The sequence below is a fragment of the Gallus gallus genome, chromosome 5, assembly GCF_016699485.2.
Source record: "Gallus gallus isolate bGalGal1 chromosome 5, bGalGal1.mat.broiler.GRCg7b, whole genome shotgun sequence".
In the NCBI taxonomy this organism is placed as follows: domain Eukaryota; kingdom Metazoa; phylum Chordata; class Aves; order Galliformes; family Phasianidae; genus Gallus; species Gallus gallus.
The window spans coordinates 21,278,893-21,303,479 of NC_052536.1; the positions used below are offsets into that span (position 1 = coordinate 21,278,893).

General features: G+C 38.2%; 1 protein-coding gene across 2 annotated transcripts in view; it reads left to right on the plus strand.

Annotated features, from left to right (window-relative positions):
- Window positions 1–24,587, plus strand: part of EXT2 (exostosin glycosyltransferase 2) — a 73,560-nt gene that overhangs the window by 16,682 nt on the left and 32,291 nt on the right. For both annotated transcript variants that reach the window (NM_001305438.3, XM_046941894.1), the window contains exon 8: window positions 15,823–15,954. In NM_001305438.3, the coding sequence (NP_001292367.1) occupies window positions 15,823–15,954 (132 nt within the window). The remainder of the gene's footprint in view (window positions 1–15,822; window positions 15,955–24,587) is intronic.

The following is a 24,587-nucleotide window of genomic DNA, read 5'->3' on the forward strand; positions in this document are numbered from 1 at the left end:
TGGTATTGAGAATACTGCGATTAAATTATAAGGTCTGTCTTCCTCTTGTCTTCCTCAATTTGTTTCTGACTGTATACTGAGGATACTTGAGCATGTTATCCATATGTTTCATGCGCTGTCAGCAGTATTTACAAGGTGGAATCTCAGTCTAAGTATCTGTGAAATTCCCTTGCTGTTACATGGTTCTGTGTCCTAGAAATCTCATATGGTGAAAAGCTACTTACTGACTGATATTGTGCTGACTACCAATAACTTGATTGCTTTTCCTCATTGATTAATGTGCAGTAATATTCCACCTGTGCTACAGATTTGTTTCCTTCCTCCTCATCAGCCTCACAGCAGGGAGCAGTTGCATGCCTTACTTACTCTCTTACAATTTGAATGATTCAGGAAAAAAAAAGTTGTAGGACGATTTGACTGACCAAAATGCCCAACCGATTTTTTTTCAATGTCTTCACTTCATTTTTGTGACAATGTCCAGGGACAAAGGAATAAAGATTCACAATCTGAAGAGGAAGTGATGCTTGGAGGAGAGAGAATTTAGAATTGGAATGAAACTTCTGAAGAGACCGGTGCTAAGGGTAGTTCAAAAGCACATATGTGTATATAAAAATGGTTTGGTTTTTTTTCCCAGGTTGAAATAGATTGACTGCTTTTAGGGAGTAAAGTGTTATACTTTTTTGCTTTGTTTTTGGAAGCACTTTAAGCCATACATCTGCTGAAGAAAAGAGGAAGACACTTTAAGATAAGCCACTGCAGTATATTAGAACCTGTACTCAAAAAGATTTTCTTGCACCTTGTACACTGATCCATGAGCATCAGACAGTACTGTTGTGAAAAGGATATAATGCAGGTGCTTTAGATTTGGAGCTACCTGCCAGGATGTACTGCTGGTATGACCTGGACTGTGATTTCCTATAGTACAACTTTATTTGTCCAGTTGTTTTGTAAGGCAATGTGTAGTATCAGCTTGGAAAAAGAGGAAGTGTCATTTATTGATTTGAACAGAGCCTGCTGTGTGGGAAATCTTGCAATTAAACATGATTGTGTTAAGATCTCTGAAGATTAGCCATGTTACCATACGCTTTTATTGTTTGAACTTGCAGAACCTTTTGTCGTCAACGATTCCTGATTTGGTTTCCTAGAAACTGGAGGCTAACGTGTTCTAGTTCTCCAGTGCATTGAGTGTCAGAAAAAAGTCCCCACTGCTTGAGCTGCTGAAGTTAATAGCAGTCTGGATGAAATCTGCCCATCTCTGGGACTGCTCTCTTGTCTCCTTTGTACAGTAATGTTGTCATACTCATTTTCTTTGAAGCTTCCTTGAACCATCCCCCTCTCACAAATAGTTCCATATGGAATCTGAAACGCTGGCAGAAATGCCCAGAGGCAAGTTGATGAGCAACTCAGCTGTACTGCTACTGACCCAGCAGACTTGACGCTACGTCCTTATGCTTTCATTTTGTCTGCACCACAAAGCAGCACCCACTTAATAGCAAAGTGCTAGAAGTGGAGTGATGAGAAATAGAAGTGAATGTTGTAGATCTGTATAATAGAGAGTGAGGACAGAAATTTCTTTGTCCTGAACAGTAGGAGTGACGTAGGTGGAAAGAAAAGGCAAAAATAAACTTGGCTGATGTCTGCTTATCCCATGCCTTGTATAGTTTCCCTGACAGCTAAAGTATTTCTGACGTTGCTTTGAAAGTCTGTTAATCTACAGGAACATACTTCACTACTGTAACTGATACAGAAATGTCTTTAATTTGTATAACAGTTTTACACACCTTAAATTTGAGCCTCTGCATCTTTTCCCCTTTCTTTCTCTGAGATGAATGTCCCAATGTACAGATGCTTCGTTAATGTTTTTCCTCACTGAATATTAACGTACTTCAAAGTCTTTTAACACAGAAAGTACGGAAAGTCTCATTAAGGCATGAGATAAGAATATGCAAGCAGTCAAGTGTTGGGAATAGAAGAGTCATTCCTTCATTTGTTTAGACATTCTTTCTTGGAGAATGGTTTTCAGGTAAGGAGATTATTTTCCAAAGGAGGCTTAGTGTATGAGTCTGTTCTTTAGTGACTTTGTAACATTTCCAAAAATAAAACCTTTGAATTAATATCCAGTCTGGAAGACAATATTCCATGTGTTCTAACAGTACAAGAATAAAGAGCTAGCTAGAGCTTTTGAAGGAAGGACGTCTCTTCATCCTGGTTTCCTGAGAAAACAAGGTCATGATCACGGTGTGTGGATGCTGTTTCATTCCACCTTGGATTTCTGTTGTTGCCTGATTTCTACCAATCTTATTGCGTGGTAGAAATCTTGGAGATAAGAAATTCCACGAAACTAGACAACTTTGTGCAAGGAAAGCATCCCAGAATCACATTACTTTTAAGTAAAAACTTGCAGCTCAAGCTAATAGCAAAAGCCCTTCGCACATCCTCCTCGTGAACTGGCTGTTCTTTGGGAAATGTTTTATTTGGAAGTAGCACCTCCTTAGGCCAGAGGAGCTAGAGTACAGCATGTCTGAATGGTAAGTGACAAATGAAATTCAGTGTAGATTTAAAAAAAGGAAAAATATCTCTCATATGTGTTGGCCTCTCAGCTGGCTGCAGTCGTTTGAAAGAGTTCATGTAGCTATGGTAAGCAGTTCAATGAAAAGACAAGTTCCATGGTCAGCTGTGATTTAAAAAAAAAATTATGAAGGATTTTTAGAAAAGAGGTAGAGAACACCACAGAATAAATCTGCTGAATGTCTGCACCCTTAATAGGCTCCAGTAGTTACAGTTCTCCCATCTGGAAGAGAGCAAGGGCAGTGAGAGTTTTCATGAGAGAAGTAATTAAGTAGCCCAGACTCTTCATCTTGAACGTGAATGATAGGGGATAAGATAGCAAGCTAGATTATAATGCAAAATAGGGCCTTGAGTAAGGTGAGCGGACACGACTGTACATTGTTTGATACAATTTCATTTGACATGCCATAGGACTTTATTATTGGGAATCTGTTCTATTAAAAATATTAGAGGAGATAGTCTTGTCACAGAACTCCAGTTTAGTCTGTGGGACTCGTTGCTTCAGTATCTTGTGAGTGAAGGATTTTTATCAGCTTAGAGGGGTGAATGAAGAAATCCAGAGAAGGAAATTTATCAGAGATGAATGCAAAGATAGGAACTTTCTAAGCCAGAGGACATGAGTTGCAAACTTATGGCAGTTAGAGAGTACTTAGGAAGGTGGTGGCTTGTGCCTGGGATACCTGTATGTGGGAGCTCCTATGGTACCTGCTGCAGACTGCTGTCAGGATGTGAGAACAGCTGGATGCGTTGCAGCTGAAACAGCTTCAGGACTCAGGTTTGCAGGAGACCTTGGTTCTGTGTTGCCTTGTGGAATAACCTTTGCAGATTTTCTATGTGCTTTTGTTCTGAAAAAATAAATCTCCACTTCAGTGAATGTCAGGCACTTTAGTAACAAAAAATCTTGATTGTGATGTCCGTTTTCTTCCCTTGTGTAAATCAGTAACTCACTTTCCTGAAGCCCCACAAGGTATTTTCTCAAATAGTGGCAATATGACATTCTTGATTTTATTAATTAAGGGTTTAAATGATTTCAATCTCTTGTCTTTTCAGCCTGGGTAGACAGTTAAAAGCTCAAAAAAGATACAAGTTTAAAAAAAAAAAGTGCAATTTAAATTATATAATAATCAAAAGAAAGTAAAGAAACATATATTTTGCAGTGTTTGTTCCCACAGTCAGAATATCTGGACAAGCTATAATGGTTTTTCTAGTGCCTGTGCCATGTCCCGCAGCCCTGACCTAAAGAAAATTTCAGACTCCAGGTCAAGCAGAGCTGAAGACACATGCATAAATCAATGGCTTGTTTTAGTGCCACGTTAAGACAACATGAGTGGCTGGCTTTTCTGACCCCTCCTCCCTTTCATTTAATGTGCTTCTTTGGCTCTTCTTTAAAGAGGGCTCTGCAGAGTAATTTCAGCTCTTATCAGCTTGCTGACAGCTATATGAGCCTTTCTGCTGGCTCCAGGCAATGAGTGCAGGCGCATGAAATTTCCCATTCTTCAAGTGAAATGGTCCTGGATAGAGTTAAGGCAAATGGATGATGGAATTCTCTTGTGGGTGGTGCAGCTCACATGAAGGAGGTGGGATTTAGTTCTTATTAATCAATTAATCAGAACCTCATTTAAGTATCTGAACACTGGAAGTTCTTCAAGTATAGTTAGGTTTTACAACTCTTTTTTTAATGAAAACACTCAACTTTCAGCTGCAGCTCTTTCCCTGACAGGGGACAGCTTCTGTCTCAGGGTTCTTTAGACTCATCATTATCAAATTTAAATGAACTTTCATCTGTCTGCCATTTGTAGCATTTTAAGGAGTGTGATTGGAGAGGCTAACCCTGCATTAATCCTCTCAGAGTGCTTCAGTGGAGCTCCAGGTCCCCCATAAATGTCAGACCTGGACAATTTGCCATCTTATCAGATGCAGTGAAGTTAGCTGCAGCCCTCTCACCCCTCCTCCAGAGGAAAGATTTGTTGCTGCAAACAGCAAAGGAAAGAGAAAACTTTTTCCTGGATTACTGCCAGAGTCACCAGGGGAGTTGTAGAATCCTTGGCATTTGTATATGAGACTTTCATTGCTCCCCCCTGCCCTTCACTTGCTGTAGCGAGTATTCATATCCTAGACTTTTTTCCTATTGTTTCTCCTGCCATTGCTTTCTGGAATGAAGAAAACTGCTTTTAATCTTGCTTTATTACAGAGTGGGCTTCATGGCATCTCTGAGAAAGAGCTCCGAAAACTGAGAGCCATCAGCACCTCATTGGGTAAATTTTCTAGGATGTAGTTGGGGTGCCTTAGTATTTGGTTTGCAGCCTCTGGACAAGAAAAGGCTAAACTTGAACTGTAGAAGCAAAATAAGGCTATTTTAAGACTTGTTTTTTAAAAAGAATTTGTCTTTATGTTTGTTTTTGTAAGGTGAGCCTTTGGTACTTACCTCTTGCAGATCACTATACGCAGCTTGGATATCCTACAGAAAACCCAGGTGATCCAAAAATTGAAGAAGTATGTACTTCTTTTAGAAGTATATTAGAGAGTGGTTTGTGTCCTACCCGGAAAGCAGTTAGCTACAGATGATTAAGCCTCTCTCCTGGTGTTCCACTAATTCTCACTACTCTCTGTTCTCCCTCTGCGTAGTCTATACCGCATCACACTTTATCGAATCTACTTGCTCTGCTTAACCTTTCCTTCCTTATTCAAACTGCTATAAGGTTGGCTTTTATAGTGTAAATGTTCTGTATTACTGTAGTATTTGCATTTGAGTGTGTTAAACGCTAATAGTAAATACAACTTTGTCTTGGATCCATTTTCCTGGTGGGTGGATAGAGATATAAATAACTTTCCCAAGGTCAAACTGCAGTGTTAATAATGGAATTTAGAAGTCCTGGATCCTGTTTTAATGACTACATCAACTGTATCTTGCAACACAGTAGAAATGTTTGGCTTTAAGTTACAAAGGATTTGCATATTCTGTAGAGGCAGCCTGCTGTCAGATAATCTTTAAATGCCTTTTCCTTTAGTCTTCCTAAATTGTGCAGACGTATCTAACAGCTTCTTAGATGCCTGTGTGTATATCTTTGTTAGGACTGAAGAGGTGGACTGTGCTAGAAATATACTGCAATGTCCTTTGGCTGACAAGCAGTATAACTGGTGTCTGAGGGTTGGTTTTATCCTCTTGTTAGATTGCTGTTAAGCTTCAAAAATAGTTTCCTGCAACTGGACTCAGCTGGGTAAGGGAATTCTAGTCCCACAGGATCCATGGAATACATTGTCTCTGTTCCCTCACACAGCACAGTCTACCATAAAATGCTTCCCAAAGCTGTAGCAAACAATAGCAGGAAAATGTCAGTGGTCTTGGTTGAGATACTGGTAAAAACTCTTTCCTGATCCTGAATCTGGATCCTGAATTAGGTTAAGCCTGAGAATGAGCTATTAACCAACTGTCTGAAATACTTCAGTAAGCTAGCAGCACCAAACCTGGGCTGTGCATTCTTCCTCTCACTACTCATTTGTTTCTAATCTGTTGCTACCTGTGTTTAGTAACCAGTGCTTCACAGAATCCCCTGAGAGTTGAGTTCCATCTCTTGCAGATGCCACGTTACATATCTGTCAAGAGGGGGAATAACAACTACTTCCTGACACTTCTATTAATACAGAAGAAATAGGCAAACACAGGTCAGCGGTGTACTTTCCATCTTTATTTTGAGATAGCATGGACTCCGTGAAGAGACTTTATGCTTATCTTTGTGATTACTTTTTTTTTTTCTCCAAAACTTGGCTTCATGTAGTAAAGAACATTCCTCTGTAGCACAGTATTTCAGATGTTCTCCAACATGAAATAGAAGACTCTAGTTGGTGTCTATCAACTCTTTTGTTTACATAAAATAGTTTTCAACCCTATTCCTTTGCAATGTGACCGTCTTACAGTGTTAACATGATCAGCAATTATGCAGTCATACAGGCATACACAGTTTTAGTCACAAAGGATGTAGTGTGTTTACATAGCTTGAGCTTATGTCACTTATTTTTAAGATGTAGAGGAAAAAGGCAACACCAAGTTGTAAACTGATTTTTTTTTCCTATAGATGCAGAGGGGGGAAAAAAAGACATGACTACCAGTCCTTCAGGTTTTATCCTCATAGAATTTAGTAAGACACATTTGTATTGAATCAAAGCGAGCAGTAATGCTCCCTTAAAATTGCTCAGTGTTGAGAACTGTGTTTGAGTGGGGTATATATATGTTTATGCTTATTTAAAATAGAGCTATATAGCTTACAGGAAACATGAAAGCATGTCTTCATCAAAAGGACATGTTCTTCCTCATACAGGGCTTAAGCTCTGAAGTGAGGTATGTACTGATTTTTGAATGCTATAATGTGGTGGTAACTCTACCTAGATTATTTTTTTTCTTGCTTCAGAAAGCTGTCCTTTCATGTGTGTGATTGGCACTGGGCTTGCTTTATGTTTAAATTCTCTAATCAAGGGAATTTAAGCTTCTATTCTCCCAGCATTAGTACAGCAGTCATGGGAAATCTCAAACAAGACAGATCTTGTTGCAGCAGTTGACACAAATAAAAGCGCTTGTGTTTTTATTTATTTATTTTTGATGCTGGATGCTGATTAAAAGTTTCCAAGCATCCTTTAGCCATGTTATAAAGCCAACCAGCAGAGAACAGGGCAGCTGCTGAGAAGGGGAGATGCTAGTGGACACAGGACAAGATCACAGTGGGAAGTGTCAGTGTGTGTAACTCAGAAAGCTGGGAAAGGTGTAAACAGATCCCCAATTTATCTGTAGAGTGGGCTCTCCAAACACTGTTTTATTGGCCAGTGGCTCCTGCTTTACTAACCTCTAACCTCCACAATACTCAGAGGTGCTGCCCACCAGCCAGCCTTGTCTTTGAACGCCCCTTGGCTCCTGCCACCTCAAAGGCTTGCAGTCAGATTCCTCTGTTTTGCTTGGGACCTCACCTCTCAGCAGGATGCCTGCAGCAGGGAAAACTGATCCACCCTGAGAACATAGACATATTTGAAGGCAATACCACTGGGACTAGAAACCTATTGCTTTCAGTTTCAGGAGCTGTCCATCATTTGTCAAGAAACATGGCTAAAACATTCCCGCAGCCCCCAAATTTTGGTCATAGTGTAGTTGAACATTCTCTACAATTGCATACATGTATTTGTTCTCTATTCTTTTCTGGACTGCTGTAGAATCAATGGTGGCATAAGCCTAGGTTACCATTAGTTTGGTTTCACACAGTTAACAGGGAGTGTGCAGAGGACCAGCTATTGTAAAAAAGATGGCTCGCACACCCAAGTCATTTTGTCTGCTCCCCAGGTTAGGTATGCCTGCCCCTTCACAGTAACAGTCATTGGAATCATTAGAGAGCCTTACAGAATCCAGGAAACTGAAGGGGAAAGAATGGGCTTTTTTTTTTAACTTCTATTTTTTGTCTTTTCATCACTATCAATGACTTTGTAGATATCTAGAAACCAGTTGAGCAGCTGTATTATTCTCTCATATCTGTGATGCCAGCACGTCTTGGCTTGTAAATAGGAGGACAGAGCTGAACACTCTTTGTGACCAAAGGGAATGGAATAAACAGTAGCTATTTTTGCATGATGCTGTTTTAAAGCTCTGGGTGCTTCATTAATGTGACTTTTTTTTTTTTTTTTTTTTTTTTTTAAATCCTGCTCCTTTCTTTACTGATTGGCTCCCTGCTTTGCAACAGTATTCCCAACTACAGCTGAGAATGTATGGGTTCTGTGCTGCTCATAGCGTTGATATCCATTTCTTGATTCCATCACTGAAATTAATTTTGACAATGGTTTTGTAGGGTGCCGGGGCAGAACAATCAGGTTTCCTGACTGGTGCAGCATTGCCTTCTGCAACAGATTTGTCAGGTTGATGTACTCCTTAGTCAAAAAGCAAGTTTGAACTGAAGAAATCTGTGGTAGGAGGGAAAAATATCAGTGTAGAGTGGTATTATTACCTACTTAAGTTTTGTGTTCTTGCTATTCTAAAATTTAGGTACTACTGTTAGGACCATGAATAGTGGAAATCTATTTTAGGGGCCAAAGTAATGTGGGATTTCAAAACCATATAAAATGTTACCATTTTATCCTATTAGAATAGCTTCTCTGTCTTATATTTGAGCGAGATTTTAAGCAGTGAAGGCTGTTGTTCATAACAGCAGATGAAAACTTCAAAAAAAATAAATAAAATCAAGCCACAAATTATGTATGGAAGCAAGACTTAAAATTTTAACTTTAGCAGGTGTGCATCAGAGAACCATTTACAAATGCATATAGTGTTTTCTGTACATATTATTATATATATTATTATTATAAGTATATTATATATTATAAGTAATAAGTGATTCTTTTCAAAACACTGAAGAGGAGAATTTGAAGAAAACTGCAGTACAAGGAGCTTAAGATTAATATCTGTTCTTGCACTAATATTTTCCTTTACCCTTAGCTCCTATGAGTCAGCATTTGTCGAGTAGTTTAGTAGCAATAAAACTGAGAGTCTGTATAAGTGAGTTACTCCCAAGTGGCTGGTATCTGAAGGGTAAGACTAGCATTTTGAACTCTGACCTCCGTTCCCCTTATGAATTGGCAGCTTCAAAAAGAAAAACAAAAATGGACAGTGGAAAGATTTAGTTCTACTTTTCATTGTGTATCTGAAGTAGACAAATATGCTTGTTTTAGGACTTGAAATTACTATGGTTGAGAATATTAATCCAGGGATTAAATTCAATAGCTATTTTACTTTCGAAGATGAACTTTTTGAGACTTTTGAATTTTGATATACAAACAGCACCTCACAATGTCCATCCAGAACCTCTTTCTTAAAGTGTAGAACCATAATGATATAAATGTTTTGCTTGGTAAGCCTGCAGAAGTGTCTTAATTAACAAATATTTCTCCATAGGCATATCATATAGGTTACATGAGTTAAGTAGATGAATATTTTGAGGACATTTACTGGGGAATCAAGCACAATTAGGAAACAAAAGTAGAAAGATGGAATGGAAATTCAGAATAATATTAAAAGAACAACATCATGTTCCATTAGAAGCAAATCTTAGTTACCTGGAAACAAATGTATGTGCCCTGCAGTGTTCTACTACTCGTTCATCTTTTTTCTTTCTGAAGAACCCTCTAGTTTGAGGTTTGGCAAAACTCAGTGTTGAATTAAGGATTAGTTTTTGCCTGAAATAATTAGACACCCTCAACCACTCCCCCCCTTTTTTTTTATCCTTAAAAATGGCATGCTGATATTACAAGTGCTTTTCATATAATACTCACACAACTACTTTTTTGGATAGGTACTTGCTGACAAATGGCACCTATACCATCAGAATAGGTCAGAGTTGAAAAATGCACTTAATTCAATCTTCTGTAAAACATAAAAATCATCTGGAAAGTTTTTCAATTTGAGGTAAACTAGTGTTTGCTTCCCAGTATTCCACAGAATTCCTTAAAATTCCTGGTTGTAGAGACAGTAATCAAATCTTCACTTTCAGACTGTGTATTCTAAAGGGTTTACCTCGAGTTTGGGGATGATTATACTGGCACTCCAAAAGACTTCCAGTATTTTAGATCTGGCTTCATTTTTCTCTTCCACAGCTTGAAACACATAAATTCTGCTTGACAAACATGTGTTGTTGTTTCTCCTCACGTCAAATCTTTGTGTGTATCTGTGAAAATGATAGCCTTCTGATAAATTTTGAAAACAAGACTTTGAGGGAAATATTCTGTCCCAAATCTGGTTGCTTACTTCTGTCCTCCTTTCTTACTCATTTGACAGGAGAAGCACAGGTTGTCCAGAATGTATTTCGAAGCACCAGACTTCTCACTTTCTCTCAGAAGAACCCATTTTTTTCCCCACTGATGAGAGAGAAGAGTGAGCCAGCCTATTTTAGACACGTTGAATCTGATTGTATGATATTGCTCCTGAGGGCCCTAAACCAAACAAGTACTCATTTCAAACTCAAATTCCTATCATTGTATAGTAACAGTAGATTGCCATTTAATTCTTAATTGTATGAAGTTTTCTGAGTGTGTTTCAATAAGCCTGTTTAAAGAAACAAGGATGTCTACTTTTAGTTGACCCGGCTGGTATCAGTTTTGCTGAAGAACTGCATACAAGAAGTGGTACATATGAGTAGCAGAACAGTTTTTGGAACAGGGAACCAGCTGTGAACACATTGAAGTAGTCCAGAAAGAGGAAACAAAAGTGTGTGAACTGGGGGTTTTGGAGTCCTCCATCAGAACCCAAGGTTTTTTTTTAAAAAAATATGCATTAAATGCTTGTTCCTGCAAAAGAACTTAAGCACCCTCTTCAGTCCCATTTTACCTTGAGTGGACAGACTGGAGCTGGGGGAGCGAGAGCTCAAGCTTTCTATCTGATTGTTATATATCATCAGCTATCCTCACATGCATCTTTAGTATGAGGAGAATATATAATTCAGTTTATCTTGAACCTCAGTAGCCTATCTAATCTTACTGCACAATAGAAAGGGTATGAAGTGAGTGCATGTGACCAGTTACAATAGCTTACTTGATGGGCAATAATTAGTTAGATTTTGGTAACTTAAAAAGCATTCCATTTTATTACAGTATTGTGCAACTTAGGAGCCTGAAGGTCTTTGTGACTGAAATTCCATGACTAGAGCTGGTAGATGCACAGCAGAGCTGTAGGTATTTCTTGTAATACCTTTTATGTCCGTACTGCATATCTTTGCTGCCGATACACATTTTAGCAGCAGGCTACCGCAGTCAGTTACTTTGGAAGCATTGCTTGGCTAAACATTCTTATTAGTTTCAAGTTTCTTTTTACAAATAATGGAAAGATAAAGCTAAGTTCTATCCAATCCCAAATTTACAAAGGCCTGAAAAAGTTGCATCTCAATATCTCGGTAAGGTGGATATTACACACACTGCTGGGATGATGAAGTAGGAGCAAAGGATCAAATGACTGTCAAACTTTTGGCTGTAAATAACTAACAGAACCAAGATTGAAAATGCGATCACGGATCACCTGGATATGATTTTCAAGGCCAGTACTGTTGCAGCAGCTACATCACGTTGTTCTCTTCACCAGAACTTCACTAACTCAACTGGTCAGAGAGTAAAAACCAGAAACGCCGAGTCAAGAAGGGAGAACACTGAAGTAGAGTCACTTCAGATAGTGTGAAAATAGTTATGTTTCAAGGCCTCATAAACCTTTTCAAGGCATTTTGGGAACACTGAATTCCTGCATTGGGCAAAATCTTACAGCATTATGGCTCCTGACCTAGAAGCTGAGAGAAGTAGTGGTTTATGGGCAGTTAACTTTTACTGCTCTTTTGTGAATCTTGTTTCTTCTTGTTTACTAACTTTCCTAACTCCCACCGAGTCGTAGGCTGTGAAAAAAACAAGTCTAAAAAGTTCACTTAATGGAATATTTTTCCTCTTAATCTAAACGTTACAGAAAGTATCCCTTTCCTTTCCTTGCCTTATTCCTAGTGTTTTTCTTTCCACATACTAATCAAAAGATTTACATTGATCTGTCTTGCACTCTACTCTGGAGCACCATTAGTAGCATTAACACTAGAACTTATAAACATTATATGAATGGACTCTGTAACCTGATGCTGTGCTGGCTTGTAAAGAGCTTATAAAGAGATGCTAGGCCCCCAAGTGTGTTTATTTCTAAGGAAAATAACACCTCAACTAAATAAATGTTACTTTCTCTCATTAGGCTTCACTCTTGATGCCAGTTGCACTTTTCCTATTGTCTCCTACAAAAATAGCTGCAAATGCTTCTGGCCCAAGCTCTTGCCTCTACCAGTGTATGCTCAGTATTTTCTCTTCACAACCTCTCTTCACAATTTAGCTTGCTTGTGACCTGAGCAATATTTAGGTGTATGCAAATTTAGCATTCTCTCCAAGCCTGTGATCCACACAAGGTGTTTTCTCAGAAATTTCCACAAACCTAATCAAGCAGACTCCTAGAGAACTAGAAGTTGATTTCAGTCAAGTTGAAATGAATAGCATCCTGACCACATCTTAATTGCAGACCTTGTATAATCAATACCGTGTGAAAAACAAGACCTATAAATGTGGATCATTTACTTCAAGATTCTCTAAGCCTTTCAGGTCAGCTCTGACAACAATTAACATGTTGTAACTGTAAAAACTTAGAACCATTTCCCAGTATATTAAAGCTACTCTTGAGAACGTAACTACTGTCCTCCTGAATTCACAGGTGAGGGAAAGAGAAATGGACAGCTCAGAAAAACTCTGTAAGAATACTGAGAAAGTTGGCATAGGAGGCAGGAACAGATCTCAGTGCTGCTTTTCTTGTTTTTCTCTCCCATATCCCTGTGTGCGTTCATGGGATTTTTATTCCCCATAGGTATTCATTACATTCCAACATAAGCTTTTCAACCACACCAAGTAGAGCAGAAAATACATTTCAAATGGAATTGACTCACATCTTCCCAACAGAGAACTTTCCCAAAATGTTTCGCAACTGACCATGCTGAGTAGCAGAGACTGGCAAACCATGTTAATCAATTCTGCTTTATAAAAGCAAACAAGGTGGGGAGGAAGTAATGAGACCCTGAAACATCTGTTTGGAGACTTAGAATCCCCTTAGAAGGTTTTGAGTTCTGCCTTAAAGAAACACACTCCAAAAAAGTTACAGCCAACTGTGGGAACATTTTCTAGCTCCTTACAAAAAATTAATTATATAAATATTAGTCCATAAAAAATAAGTTCCCTCTGCCCTCTCCTCCACTTTTACTTCTGATTTAAAGGTGTAATCTTACCTGACATTACGAACATTCTTTCAGCAAAGAGATGCTACATCAAATCCATTCCAGTTGTGCTAAAGGAGGAAAAACAGAGTCGATTGTTACAAAGCTGGATAATCATAGTTACGATACAAATAATCTCAGAACAGGTTAGGAATGTTGTCATTTAGTAGCAGTGAAATGCACATTCCCATACTACTCAAAAAGTTGCATATTTAAAGGCTGCATAAAACAGCTGCCACTTCATAGTCAGTGCTGCTTATAGCACTAGTTTTCTCGAGCTGTTGTCTCACATGGAAATGATATTTGGAATCTGTATTCTTACTGCATTTCAGTTACTTCAGTTTGCTGTTCCGGTCACTTTTAATTCTCAATCTGTATTTTCTTTTCTTTCCAAGTCTCATGCTGGTGAGTTGTGGCTAATATGGTTTTCTTAAGAAATGGGGCAGGGATAAAGGAATATATATGTATTTTTCTTAGAATATGGTGCTTGCTTTATTTTCTGTCTTTTTTGATATTTTAAGGGTTCAGATGTAATTTATTCTTATGTGTTCATTTAATTCTTCTGCTATTACAGTTGGACATAATATTTGTTTTGAACAGTGCTCTTGGTCAGACTCTATCACGCTGTTACTCGGCTCTAAGTCTTACCAGGAAGAGAGAGAGAGAGGGAGAGAGAGAGAAGTGATTCTGTTCTGGAGTGAAACCGCTTTGCATTTTCTCTGGATGATGAGTTGCAGAGAGAACTGTAATGTTTGGGACACGCTCGTCTACCTCCTTAGTAAACTTTTGAAATCATCTGTAGCTGTACATGTGCGTTTGTTAATGTCCTCTCCTGATAAAAACACTGCTCAAGTGTGCGCTTCTCCCTTTTCCTGTCAGATTTGTGGTTGTTTTTTTTTAAAATTGGAACATTGATTTTTTTTTTTTCTTTTTAAATATTTACCAAAGCCATTCTGAAGAAGCTGTTTAACAGACTACCCACAGAGCAGGGCGCTGGGGCCACTACCCTGGTCACAGATTTTTTGCATTTTCCCCCTTTGTCATCTTTCTTCTGCACCGTTCTTTAGCTGTGAAATGCTGCAGCTCAAATTATATAAGCAGGAATCACTCTTTGTCTTCTATTAAAAGGCATCAGCCTGCATAATGAAACTCTAGTGACTTACCACTATAGTCAAAACAATAGTTTTCTTATACCTTCAAGTCTGTACCTCCAAAAGCTTCCTATTCCTTCAGTAACATAACATTCTAGATAGTAACATTCTCAGATCACATGCCTAAAACTGGCCTTTCTGTAGAGCCCTTTTGCAGTTTAAGAAGTATATAACAAGTAAAATAACATTTGCCCAACTTTGTACTTTTTTTTTTCTTGCAGTTGTTGCATTCTGCTGTTTTCCTCTAATTGCTTTACCATCTACATACAAATGTTGATACTGAACCATAGGGAGATTTTAACTTAAATTACTTTCTGGACACTTCAAGGTGCTGTAGTTTCCCAAAGAAAAAACAGGTTGAAAAATGTCACATCTCTTGGGCCAAAACACTTGGAACTATTTTTATTGGCAATGTGTATTTCCTTTTGGGTTGGAAGTGATCCTACAGGATCATTTGATGATTCTAGGCATTTTGAAAGTGTGTTTTTATCTCTAATAGAAAATAAGAGAAGTCAGCATTTTCATTTCTGAAACCCTGTTTTTCTTCTAACATTTGTGTCTTATGTAGAAACTGGGATAAGACTTAAACGTACCATACAGGGCTTGAGAATGACTTCTCTGTAAAACTCCATGTGCCTGGGTACAAGGAAATTACATGCTTCATTTCAGCATGCAATTTTATACTTCCTTTGTTGTAAATTAGCCCAGATGAATGTTTGTTATTAATTAGCAAAGTGCATGGACTGTTATGAAAGATCTTGATATTTATCTTTCTAATTTTTTTTGGAAGTTGAGGGGAGTTATTAGTTTGATGGAGTTCATGAGTACTAAAATTCTCCAGTTGGTCTGGTTAAAAAGTGGTTTAAGTTCCACATTTATGCTCCATGCCTTTATTAGGCTGTTTAACTGCACTGTGGGTCCCTCTGCTTTGGAAAAATCGAGTATAACAGTAACTTCTTTTCAATGGTCAAACTGCTTTTGATGTTTTTTCAAGAGGAAAATTAATGATAAGAATGTGAAAGTGACTGATTTCTTCTTCGAGTGTTTGCAAGGTCTTTCATTCTTGTTAATCGCTTGCGAAGTAATGCCGTTGCTTCCTTTTATTGGCTGTAATTCTTCTTTTACATGGAAGTGGAATTGAGTTTGAAGTCTTCTGGCTCTACAGAAATGTCCTATTGGAGTAAGCATGCCTCCTAATTTAATTTCTACCTGACTTGTTGACTACATCGAGCAGATTGTATGCGTCAAACCTGATTATTAAGCACTGGATCTGTTCAGTAGGAAAGTGACTTTTATTCTCTTTGCAGGCAAGGTGGTTCTGGGAAGCATATTTTCGATCGATGAAGGCAATTGCTCTTGCTACTCTTCAGATTATCAATGATAGAATTTATCCATATGCTGCCATTTCTTATGAAGAATGGAATGATCCCCCAGCTGTGGTAAGTAAATTCATTTGATTCACTCATAAAACAAATGACTTTTTCTTCCTCGTATAAGAGGTATGTGGTATGAAACTTGGTAATAATTCTGTGTGTGTTTGCGTATGCATTGTGTTGGTAACTCCTACAGATGAAGTTAATATATTTTTATGACAACTGGCAAAATAACTAGCAGTTTGCTTTATGTCCTGGCTGTGAAATCTGAACTTTGGCTATTGCACTCCAAATTACATGCTTGATTATTTATTTATTTATGTATTTATTTATTTTTCATGCATGCATACACACGTTTATTTCTTCTGCATTTAGAGTGAGTTTAGAGCTCCTAAGATTGAGTAACTGCAGTGGAAATAGTGGAAGTACTGAAGATCTTAATTTGCAGGGATCTTTAACGTGATCCTGCTGGAATTGCTGATTAGTTTTATGCCTGCGATTTTCTCCATGTTTTTTCTACATAATTTCTGTCGTACAGAAACCGATGATCAAAGTTTTGCTGGGGTGTTGGTTGTGGGGTTTTTTGTTTGTTTGTTTTTAAGTGTTTCAGTGGTTGAACCTACCTCTGCTAAGAAGAAATGCTGGAGAATTAATTAACCTTCTGCACCAGGCAGCCGGTTCTGATTTTTTACTCTATAAAGGCTGCAGATGATTTTCACTCATAATCAGTTAATTTTCCCTGTGTCAAAATATAAAAAATAGTTTTGTGTTACTAATAAAAACAAACTTGTTAACTGGCTCGCTTTATGATAAGTTAGAGTCTCTCTTGAAGCAGTGTAGGGGTGCTCCGGAGTAGTGTGTTTTACTTCGAACTCCTCAGGCTGATTGAGTGTGAACAGTTGTTACAAAGGGCTAGAGGACAAGTTTCTGTAGCCTAGCCAAAGGCATTGGTCTACTTTTGTCATAGACTTGAGAACAAATGTGACACTTAAGCAACAAATTAGCTGCAGAAGAAGAATGTATTCTATTAATAGGGAGACAAAGTATCTTAACACCTTTAGATTATGCTAGCAGGTCAAACATCTTGAAGCACCTAGTAAAATGATGAGAATATCCTTAAGGAGGCTTTAAGGGGATTTGAAAACCTCTTATGGTTCTCTCCTGTTCTGGAAACCCTTCAATTTCTGGAGAAGTTAAACTTAAGTCTGAGCAACGAGCAGGCTTTCTCTGCCCTTCTTAAATGCATACTTTGAAAAAAGACATTTATACTTAGTTTCTCAACCTAGAGGTTCTTAGGCAGGTTTATTGCCGCAGACAGAGCAATGTGTAGAGCAGAGCACTGAAACTGTGGTGGAACACATAACAGCAGTGTCATGCTAGGGCAGCGCAGGGAGTAAGCAGGAATGTTTTATCAGTACGCAATGGCAAAGAAAAGTTAGAGGGCTGACTGCAATTAGACAGGCTGGAATTTGTCCAGCACGTTGGAGTTTAACACCTCGTATCATGAGTCTTGTGCCATACATGGTCAGTTCCTCGGTGGTTTTATGTCTCAGTTGAAAGAATTTGATATTTATCCTAGTCTATGAGAATTGCTTAATATGTGCGTGAATACATTTCTTGCTTCAATATGAAACAGAAACATCATAAAAAAGTTCCTTTATGGGCTGCGTAAGCTCCATATTAGCCAGCAGCACAGAGTGCCTGTGACCCTTTCTCACAGGGTCAGCTAAAGAAAATAGAATTCAGATCAGGAATTGTTCAAAAGCAGTTAAATTTGTAGAACAGAAGTACACAACCCCGTGATATCTTTAACTGTGGGTTTTGATAGCTGCTTGGAGCATGCGTGACAATTTCATTTTATCAGGCTCTTCTTGTGGTGTTTTTCTTTTTTTAGCCAACTAATGCTGTTGGGTTTTGAACCATGTTCTTTCCTTGGAAGTGTATAACTGGAGACCTTCCCAGCCTATTTTTGAGATTATTTTGTAGTTGAATATATTGTGCTTTATCTCTTTGAGGTGAGAGCGTATTGCACTTGCGATCTATAAGGGAGTATATTCTCCAGGACTCAGATATTTCTAACTTCAGACAATTTGGAAGGTGATGATATATACAGTATCTGCCAGTAAATTTAATGTCGTGGAGATCTTTTATAGCATTTTAAAACATAATTGTGGTATTCAGTTGTCAAAATTCTGCTCGTTGCAGGAAAAAAAGGATCTACTTCAGCCCGAGTGTGTTTCTCATCTAAGTTTGTGCCTAATGAGGACTCATAGCACTGTTGTAATTTCTGGTTAGTCTAGATGAAAAATGGTAGTTGGAAAGCAAGTGCATATGTACTTTTGGGGTAGCTGAAGATGTTAACTGTATTCTCAAACTCTGATAAGAAGACAAAATAACTAAAGATGACTTGAACGTGTACCTCATTTGCAGGAAAACTGCCATATTCATCTCTAGATAAACTCCAAGACTGAGACATTTAAAGAAAATTATTTCACATTGGCTTCAGGGTCAGGATATAGGTAACTGTTGAAGCACCTGCAAGTTAATGTTAATATCAGTGAAATGTGCAAGTAACTCAGTGCCAGACATTCTTGTGTTAATGGCCAGAACTGTACCTCCAGAACTTGTCATTTATTTTTCCCTTTGGACTAGGCTGGCTCAGTATGCAGTTCTCTATCTCTCCTTGTTGTTCACTGTGACGCTGTGGTTAGTAAGGATTAAATGTGGTGCTTGTATATGTTCTCCTGTTCCCATTACACAGTTTAGATAGGAATAGAGTGCAGAGTTGCAGAAAGAGTACGTAAAAGCTGTAGGCAAATTAGCAGGAGGTGCAGAGGGTGCAACCACAATTTTAATGCAACAGACTTGCTTCAGTTAGAGATTCCTGTAATCGGTACAAGGCTGTTAACAGCTCGGAGTAATAAAATTTTGAAAATGACAGCAGAGGTTTGGTTATGGAATATTTAGGCTGAAAGGGCTTGTATTAATTGTTACATGTGCTTAATTGCTAGGAGAATGACCCCTTTCTAGCAGAAAGAAGAGCACAGTCACTGTGCAGGATCATCATGCAGAGGAGAATTCTTAGCTAATGAGCATCCTTGGCTGTGGTTGCTTACCTGTCTGCCTTCATAGTGCAATGTTCCCTTTTCTTTGTGCCCTTCTAGGGGTTAATTTTGCATAGTGTGCTGCTAGAGACCTGAAAAGTAACAGAGAGCTAGAGCTCAGTAAAATGCCCGGGTTGTTAATTGTTTTGCTGCACGGTTGTTCCAACTGCTTCAGATGTAAAATAAAGCAGTGAAAGCATTTCTGCTTCAACAATTAGCGTAACTCATAACTGTCCAAGGTATGTATTATGCTCTGTATTCTGTTGAGCTGTTGCAAACTCATGAATTTTCCCCATTTTAAGATTCATCATCCTATTTCAGTCTTTTTCCTATGATTTTATATAGTACTGGCCTTTTATTGTTTTTATTATAATGCATTGGAATTAAGCTTATTTTGAGTTAGCCTGTAAGTATGATAGACAAAAGGTTCTTGGGGGCCTGATATACTTGATTAGATCTGGAATTGCAGTAGCTATAAAGATGAAGCTGTGCATCATTCACAAAGGACTGCCTCAAGTTTGACATTATTTGCAAAGTAGGACTGTTAAGGACTTAGAACTGCTTTCTGAAGACTTTCTCTTTGCTTTAGCTTGAACTTTGATAACTGGTATCAGGAATTAGAACATCCACAAAGGTAATAATGATTACATTCTCTTTTCAGAAAAATTACATTGGTGTTTTTATCTGAGGGGATGGCTGTTAACTTGGACAGTGAGCATGGAAGTGATATTCATGCATTTAAAATCAATGAGGCATGCTCATAGCTAGGTCTGCATATAAATTTACTCCCAGATGTTCCTCCTTTCTCGTCACAAAGAAACACCAGCCCAACACCTTGTATTGAATCTGTAGCTGCCCAAACACTCCAGACTGCTCTAAGCAGATACTGTTGCCAAAAGAAGCAGTCCTGCATTCTTCTACATTTGGATGATGATTTCCTCTCCCTGTGCTACCTCCTTCTTGAATTTTCCAAATCACTTGTGGTGAATTAACTGAAATCTGTTTCCTTCTGTAAAACTTACCCAGCAAAATAAAAGAAAGAGGAACAAAGGAGGGAGTGGGTGGCTGGAAGGCTGCTTTTTTTGGCATGAGTTTGGCTTATATTGGCTCAAAATGTTAGTGAGACTGTTGCCTGAGTATCTTCACCACCGTGTGGGCACAGCAGTAGTGCATGAGGGTGTTTTTCTAGCAGAAGGGGATATAAGGTACACAGAAGATAAATGCATACGCAGTTAATTGCATACTTGATACACTGAATGAGCAAAGGGATCCAAGCAGTTTTATGTGTTCGTATCATTTGACCAAAGGCTGTTGTCCTTTTCTAAAGAAAAGTGGGTGATTTTCCTACTTGCAGTTTCCTACTCATACTGTTGACGAAGTAGAAGAGCAGTAAGTGTGTAACGTGCTGATATGTAATGAAATAGTATTCTCAATAGCAAGACCCTATGCTTTTGCCTTTTAATGAGGAGAGGGCAAGTGGTGTTATGTATTGGTTGGTCCAGCCATTATCCATTAGGTAGTGGCAATCCGTCATGTTCAAGTAAGCCAGAAAATGGCGACTTATATGCCATTCATTCTGCTTGCTACCAGTTTGGGCTGGATTAGAACTAAAAATGTGGATTTGAGACATGATCTGTTATCTTCAATTAAGAACTTTGTTGTGCACTGATGGGAGTAAATTACTTTTTCACTTCATAAACTGGCTATTTGGGATTATTTTATTATTACTAGGCAGAGGAATGGGCTGCCCAGAGAGGTGGTGGAGTCACCGACCCTGGAGGTGTTCAAGGAACGTTTGGACATTGTGTTGAGGGATGTGGTATAATGAGAACTATTGATGATGGGTGGATGGTTGGACTGGGTGATCCTGTGGGTCTTTTTCGACCTTGGTGATTCTATGATTCTATGATTTAAATTCTCCTTTTACCATACTTTGTACCTTCCTAACATATACAGCTTTCTGAAAAATGTGTCAGATGTGTTTTTTCCAGTTTTTCTTTAATCGCTTTTGCTGAAATTCTTTTAAGCCTGTTTATAACATAGGCATATAAAACATTAGGTTTTGTTTGTAATTGGCTGCTTTTGAGTTTTGACCTTGGGTGATATAGATCGGACTTTAATAAATCACTTGAGAATATCACCATGCCTAACATACTATTAAACATACTAGATTTAGTTTTTCCCAGTGAGACAGGAAACAGAACCATCATTTGGCTTAAACTAAAACAAATAGTCAAGTTAACTTTGTGCAACAAATGTCATTCCTTTAGAAAAGCCTAAGCTGGATGTTCATCTGTGGGCTCTGTTCAATTACCAGACAGATCACACTTGCTAAGTGACAAAACTATTTTTAAGCTCTTTGACTAGGGTGTTATAGCTCATAGTCCCCAGATGATGCCAATATTATAGTTGTACTAACATCCTAGTATCTCTTGTCATCTTCAGAACACTAACCAAATATTAATATGCTCTTTTATAAAAATGCCCAGGATGCCATCCAACCTGGCCTTGAACACTTCCAGGTATGGGGAATCCACAGCTCTCAGGGCAGCCTGTGCCAGCACCTCACCATCCTCTGGGTTAAAGAGTTTCTTCCAAATGTCTAATCTAAATTTCCCTTATTTTAGTTAAGTACTATTCTCTCTTGTCATTACCAAATTGTGTAAAAAGTTGGTCTCCCTCCTGTTTATAAGCTCCCTTTAAGTACTGAAAGCCACAGTGAGGTCTCCTTAGAGCTGCTTTTTCTCCAGGCTGAACAAGCCCAACTCCCTCAACCTTTCTTCAAATGAGAGTTGCTCCAGCCCTCTAATCATCTTTGTGACCCTTTGATTCTTCAACTTACCTGCCTTATTGAAAGCATGAATGCAAATTTTATTCTTGATAAGATAATTCTCTTCTTCTCACTGAAAATGTATTCCTTTAGCACATTTTTATTAAAATTAAAGTGTTGAAGAAATAAACCCAAAGTTTTTATGTCAGAAGATGTGTTCAGCCAATAGATTCAATGTCAGAATGGCTCAGACAGCTGATAAAATTTAAGCAGCTAAACAAAAAAAGATGCTGAATAATTCAGCATTATAGCCATGTGATATATTTTGGCATTCGTAATCCATGGTTCAGATGGTATCGGATTTCATCACTCAAGTAGAAATAGGAACTCTTGTGTGCTTCATAGCTAAAATGGTTTTGGGGAAGGCTTGTAATCTTCATCAGAATGTGAAATGTTGGCCGTGCAACTTGACTTGTGATTCTGCGGAGCGTAAGTGCCATGCTTGGCTCCAGAGAAGGAGAGAGGTTAATTCCTTTGCTTTTGCCCTATGACCAATCAAGGATGGGAAGCATGATGAAATACTTTCTCAAAGTATTCAATACAAGCTTATCATGAATAATTGGAGAAAAATAGAATAAATCAAGGCCCTTTTGGTCTAGCGATACATAATTGAAACCACATTGAGGTTAGGATTGATATTCTGAACAACCCAGCTGAAAAAGCCTTACTCACATAGGCAAGGGATGCATCTCTGCTTTACTTAGAGGTATAGATAGATTACTTAGCTATTGTATATGTTCAGCATTCTATTGCCCTTACCTCTGTGCTTTTAACTGACAATTGTTGTTGTTCAAACTGTATGATTTCTATAATATGTTGACTACAACAAGAACTAAATCTGGTTATTGAAAATAAAATATATAGGGAGAAAACCCACTGTCTTGTTCATGGTAACTGTGAAATTTCATTCTAAACTGCTGTTGCTGAGTTTTCCCGCTAAATGATGTCTGGGAAGTTCTTGGCTCTTTACTGTAATATGGAGTAGCATCTTAAAGTCTTGTTTTCCAAGAGACCGTTTTGTGTTGTAGTTTGTGATCTACTGTGTGGTGTGTTTTCAATGTTTTTTTTTCTTTTAATGGCACTCGTTGCGTTCTTAAATAAGAAATTTAGGGTAGGACCCTATCTTACTATCTTAGTTTTGTGTGGTATTATGCAAATACCTTTGAAGATCTGTTGTATTTATAATGAATGGCCAATTCCTCATTCAGTGTCAGTGATATTCTGAAACCCTTACCCTTCTCACTTCTGTATTCTAAGAACAGTCTGTTTAAAACTTCTTGGCTAACTTCAACCTGAAGGTTCCACACTGGGACTCAACCCTAAGCATCTCACATAATGATAATTCGACTCCCTTGGTATCTTATCCCTAATACATTAACTTCTCCTAAAATAGAATCAAGTTGTTTTTAATGACTGAGGGAAGAGCAACATTTGATGTTTCCACTGAAAAGGGAAGCGCTTTATTTCTAACATATAAGTATGCATGCACAACTACAGTAGCCTAAATCCTTCCTTGTAAAACTTATCCATGCCTGAAATCTCCTCTCTCCCCAGCATTAAGCCATCTCAGAGTTCTTGCTGTTTTTCAGGTCCCACTACTTTGTCTGTTCATGTGATCTGCAAAGAGCTGTCAGACCTAAGTGACATGAAATTACTCTAAGGAAACTGGTGTTTGAACTTGATCTGTTTTGCCCATAAAAATGATTCACAGCAAACAACCTATTAATCTTAGATTCATTATCCTGGCTCCTCTAATTATATTAGCTGGGAGGGCAAGAGTGAAGGATTGTCTTATCCATAGTTGAATGTCAGCACTTTGTCAAGGAGAGGTGATGGATAATCAGTCCAATGCTGCTGCTTGCTCTTCTTTCTGAGAGTGGAAGTTCCTATGAATTTCCATCATGAGTGTTAATAAAGATGAGTCTGGAGCAAATGTTCTTTTACCCTTGTTTTCTTGATCAATGACTAGGAGAACCCATCCCTATGTCATTATCCACTTCATATATTGCTGCCATAATGGAGATTTAATTAGATTGCTGTTGAATTAATTGCCTGTATGGTTTGCTTTTCCCAAGGAGAAATCTGGAAGACTTTAGTAAATTATGGAGGCTTGAATTTGCCCGATTTCCTGCAGAAAGCGAGGTCAATAGGTCTCAGACTGTAGACACACTCTTCAGGCAGGCAGCAGGGGGTTGGCTCTTAATGGCACTTGAGAGATGCTTAATTGCCTTTTTGAAATGTTTTTCTCAAATGAGAGGCTTGATTCTCCCATCCATTAGTGTGGGTCTACAGGCTTTTCCTTCCCTCCATCATCCTGTAGTAGATGCATGACCAAAAACACCTGAAATGTTGTCTTCTTTTTCCTAAGCTGTAAGCAGCAGGGGAACATGTTTGTGCCTTTCTGAAAGTAGTAAAAACAGAAATTTAAGTGCACATAAAATTCAGGTTTTTAAGAGAAAAATGGTAATTTCTGTAGGCTGCGTGTACATGTGCATCTTTATTTTTTCTTTGAGTAACTAAGATAGTCTTAGAATGATATAAACAGTATAGTCCTTTTCCAGGGATGTTATAGCAAGTAATTTTGTAGGAGGTGCTGTGGCCACAGAAAAAGTTGGGACTGTTAATTTTAGTGGCAATACTCACCCATAAGTAATAAATATAGCATAGATTACTTTACCAGTTATTTCTCCTTGTAGGGCAGAAACATAAGATTTTCTTGGCAGCCTACTGACTATGAAATTAAACCTCTGCTACAAGTATTAATG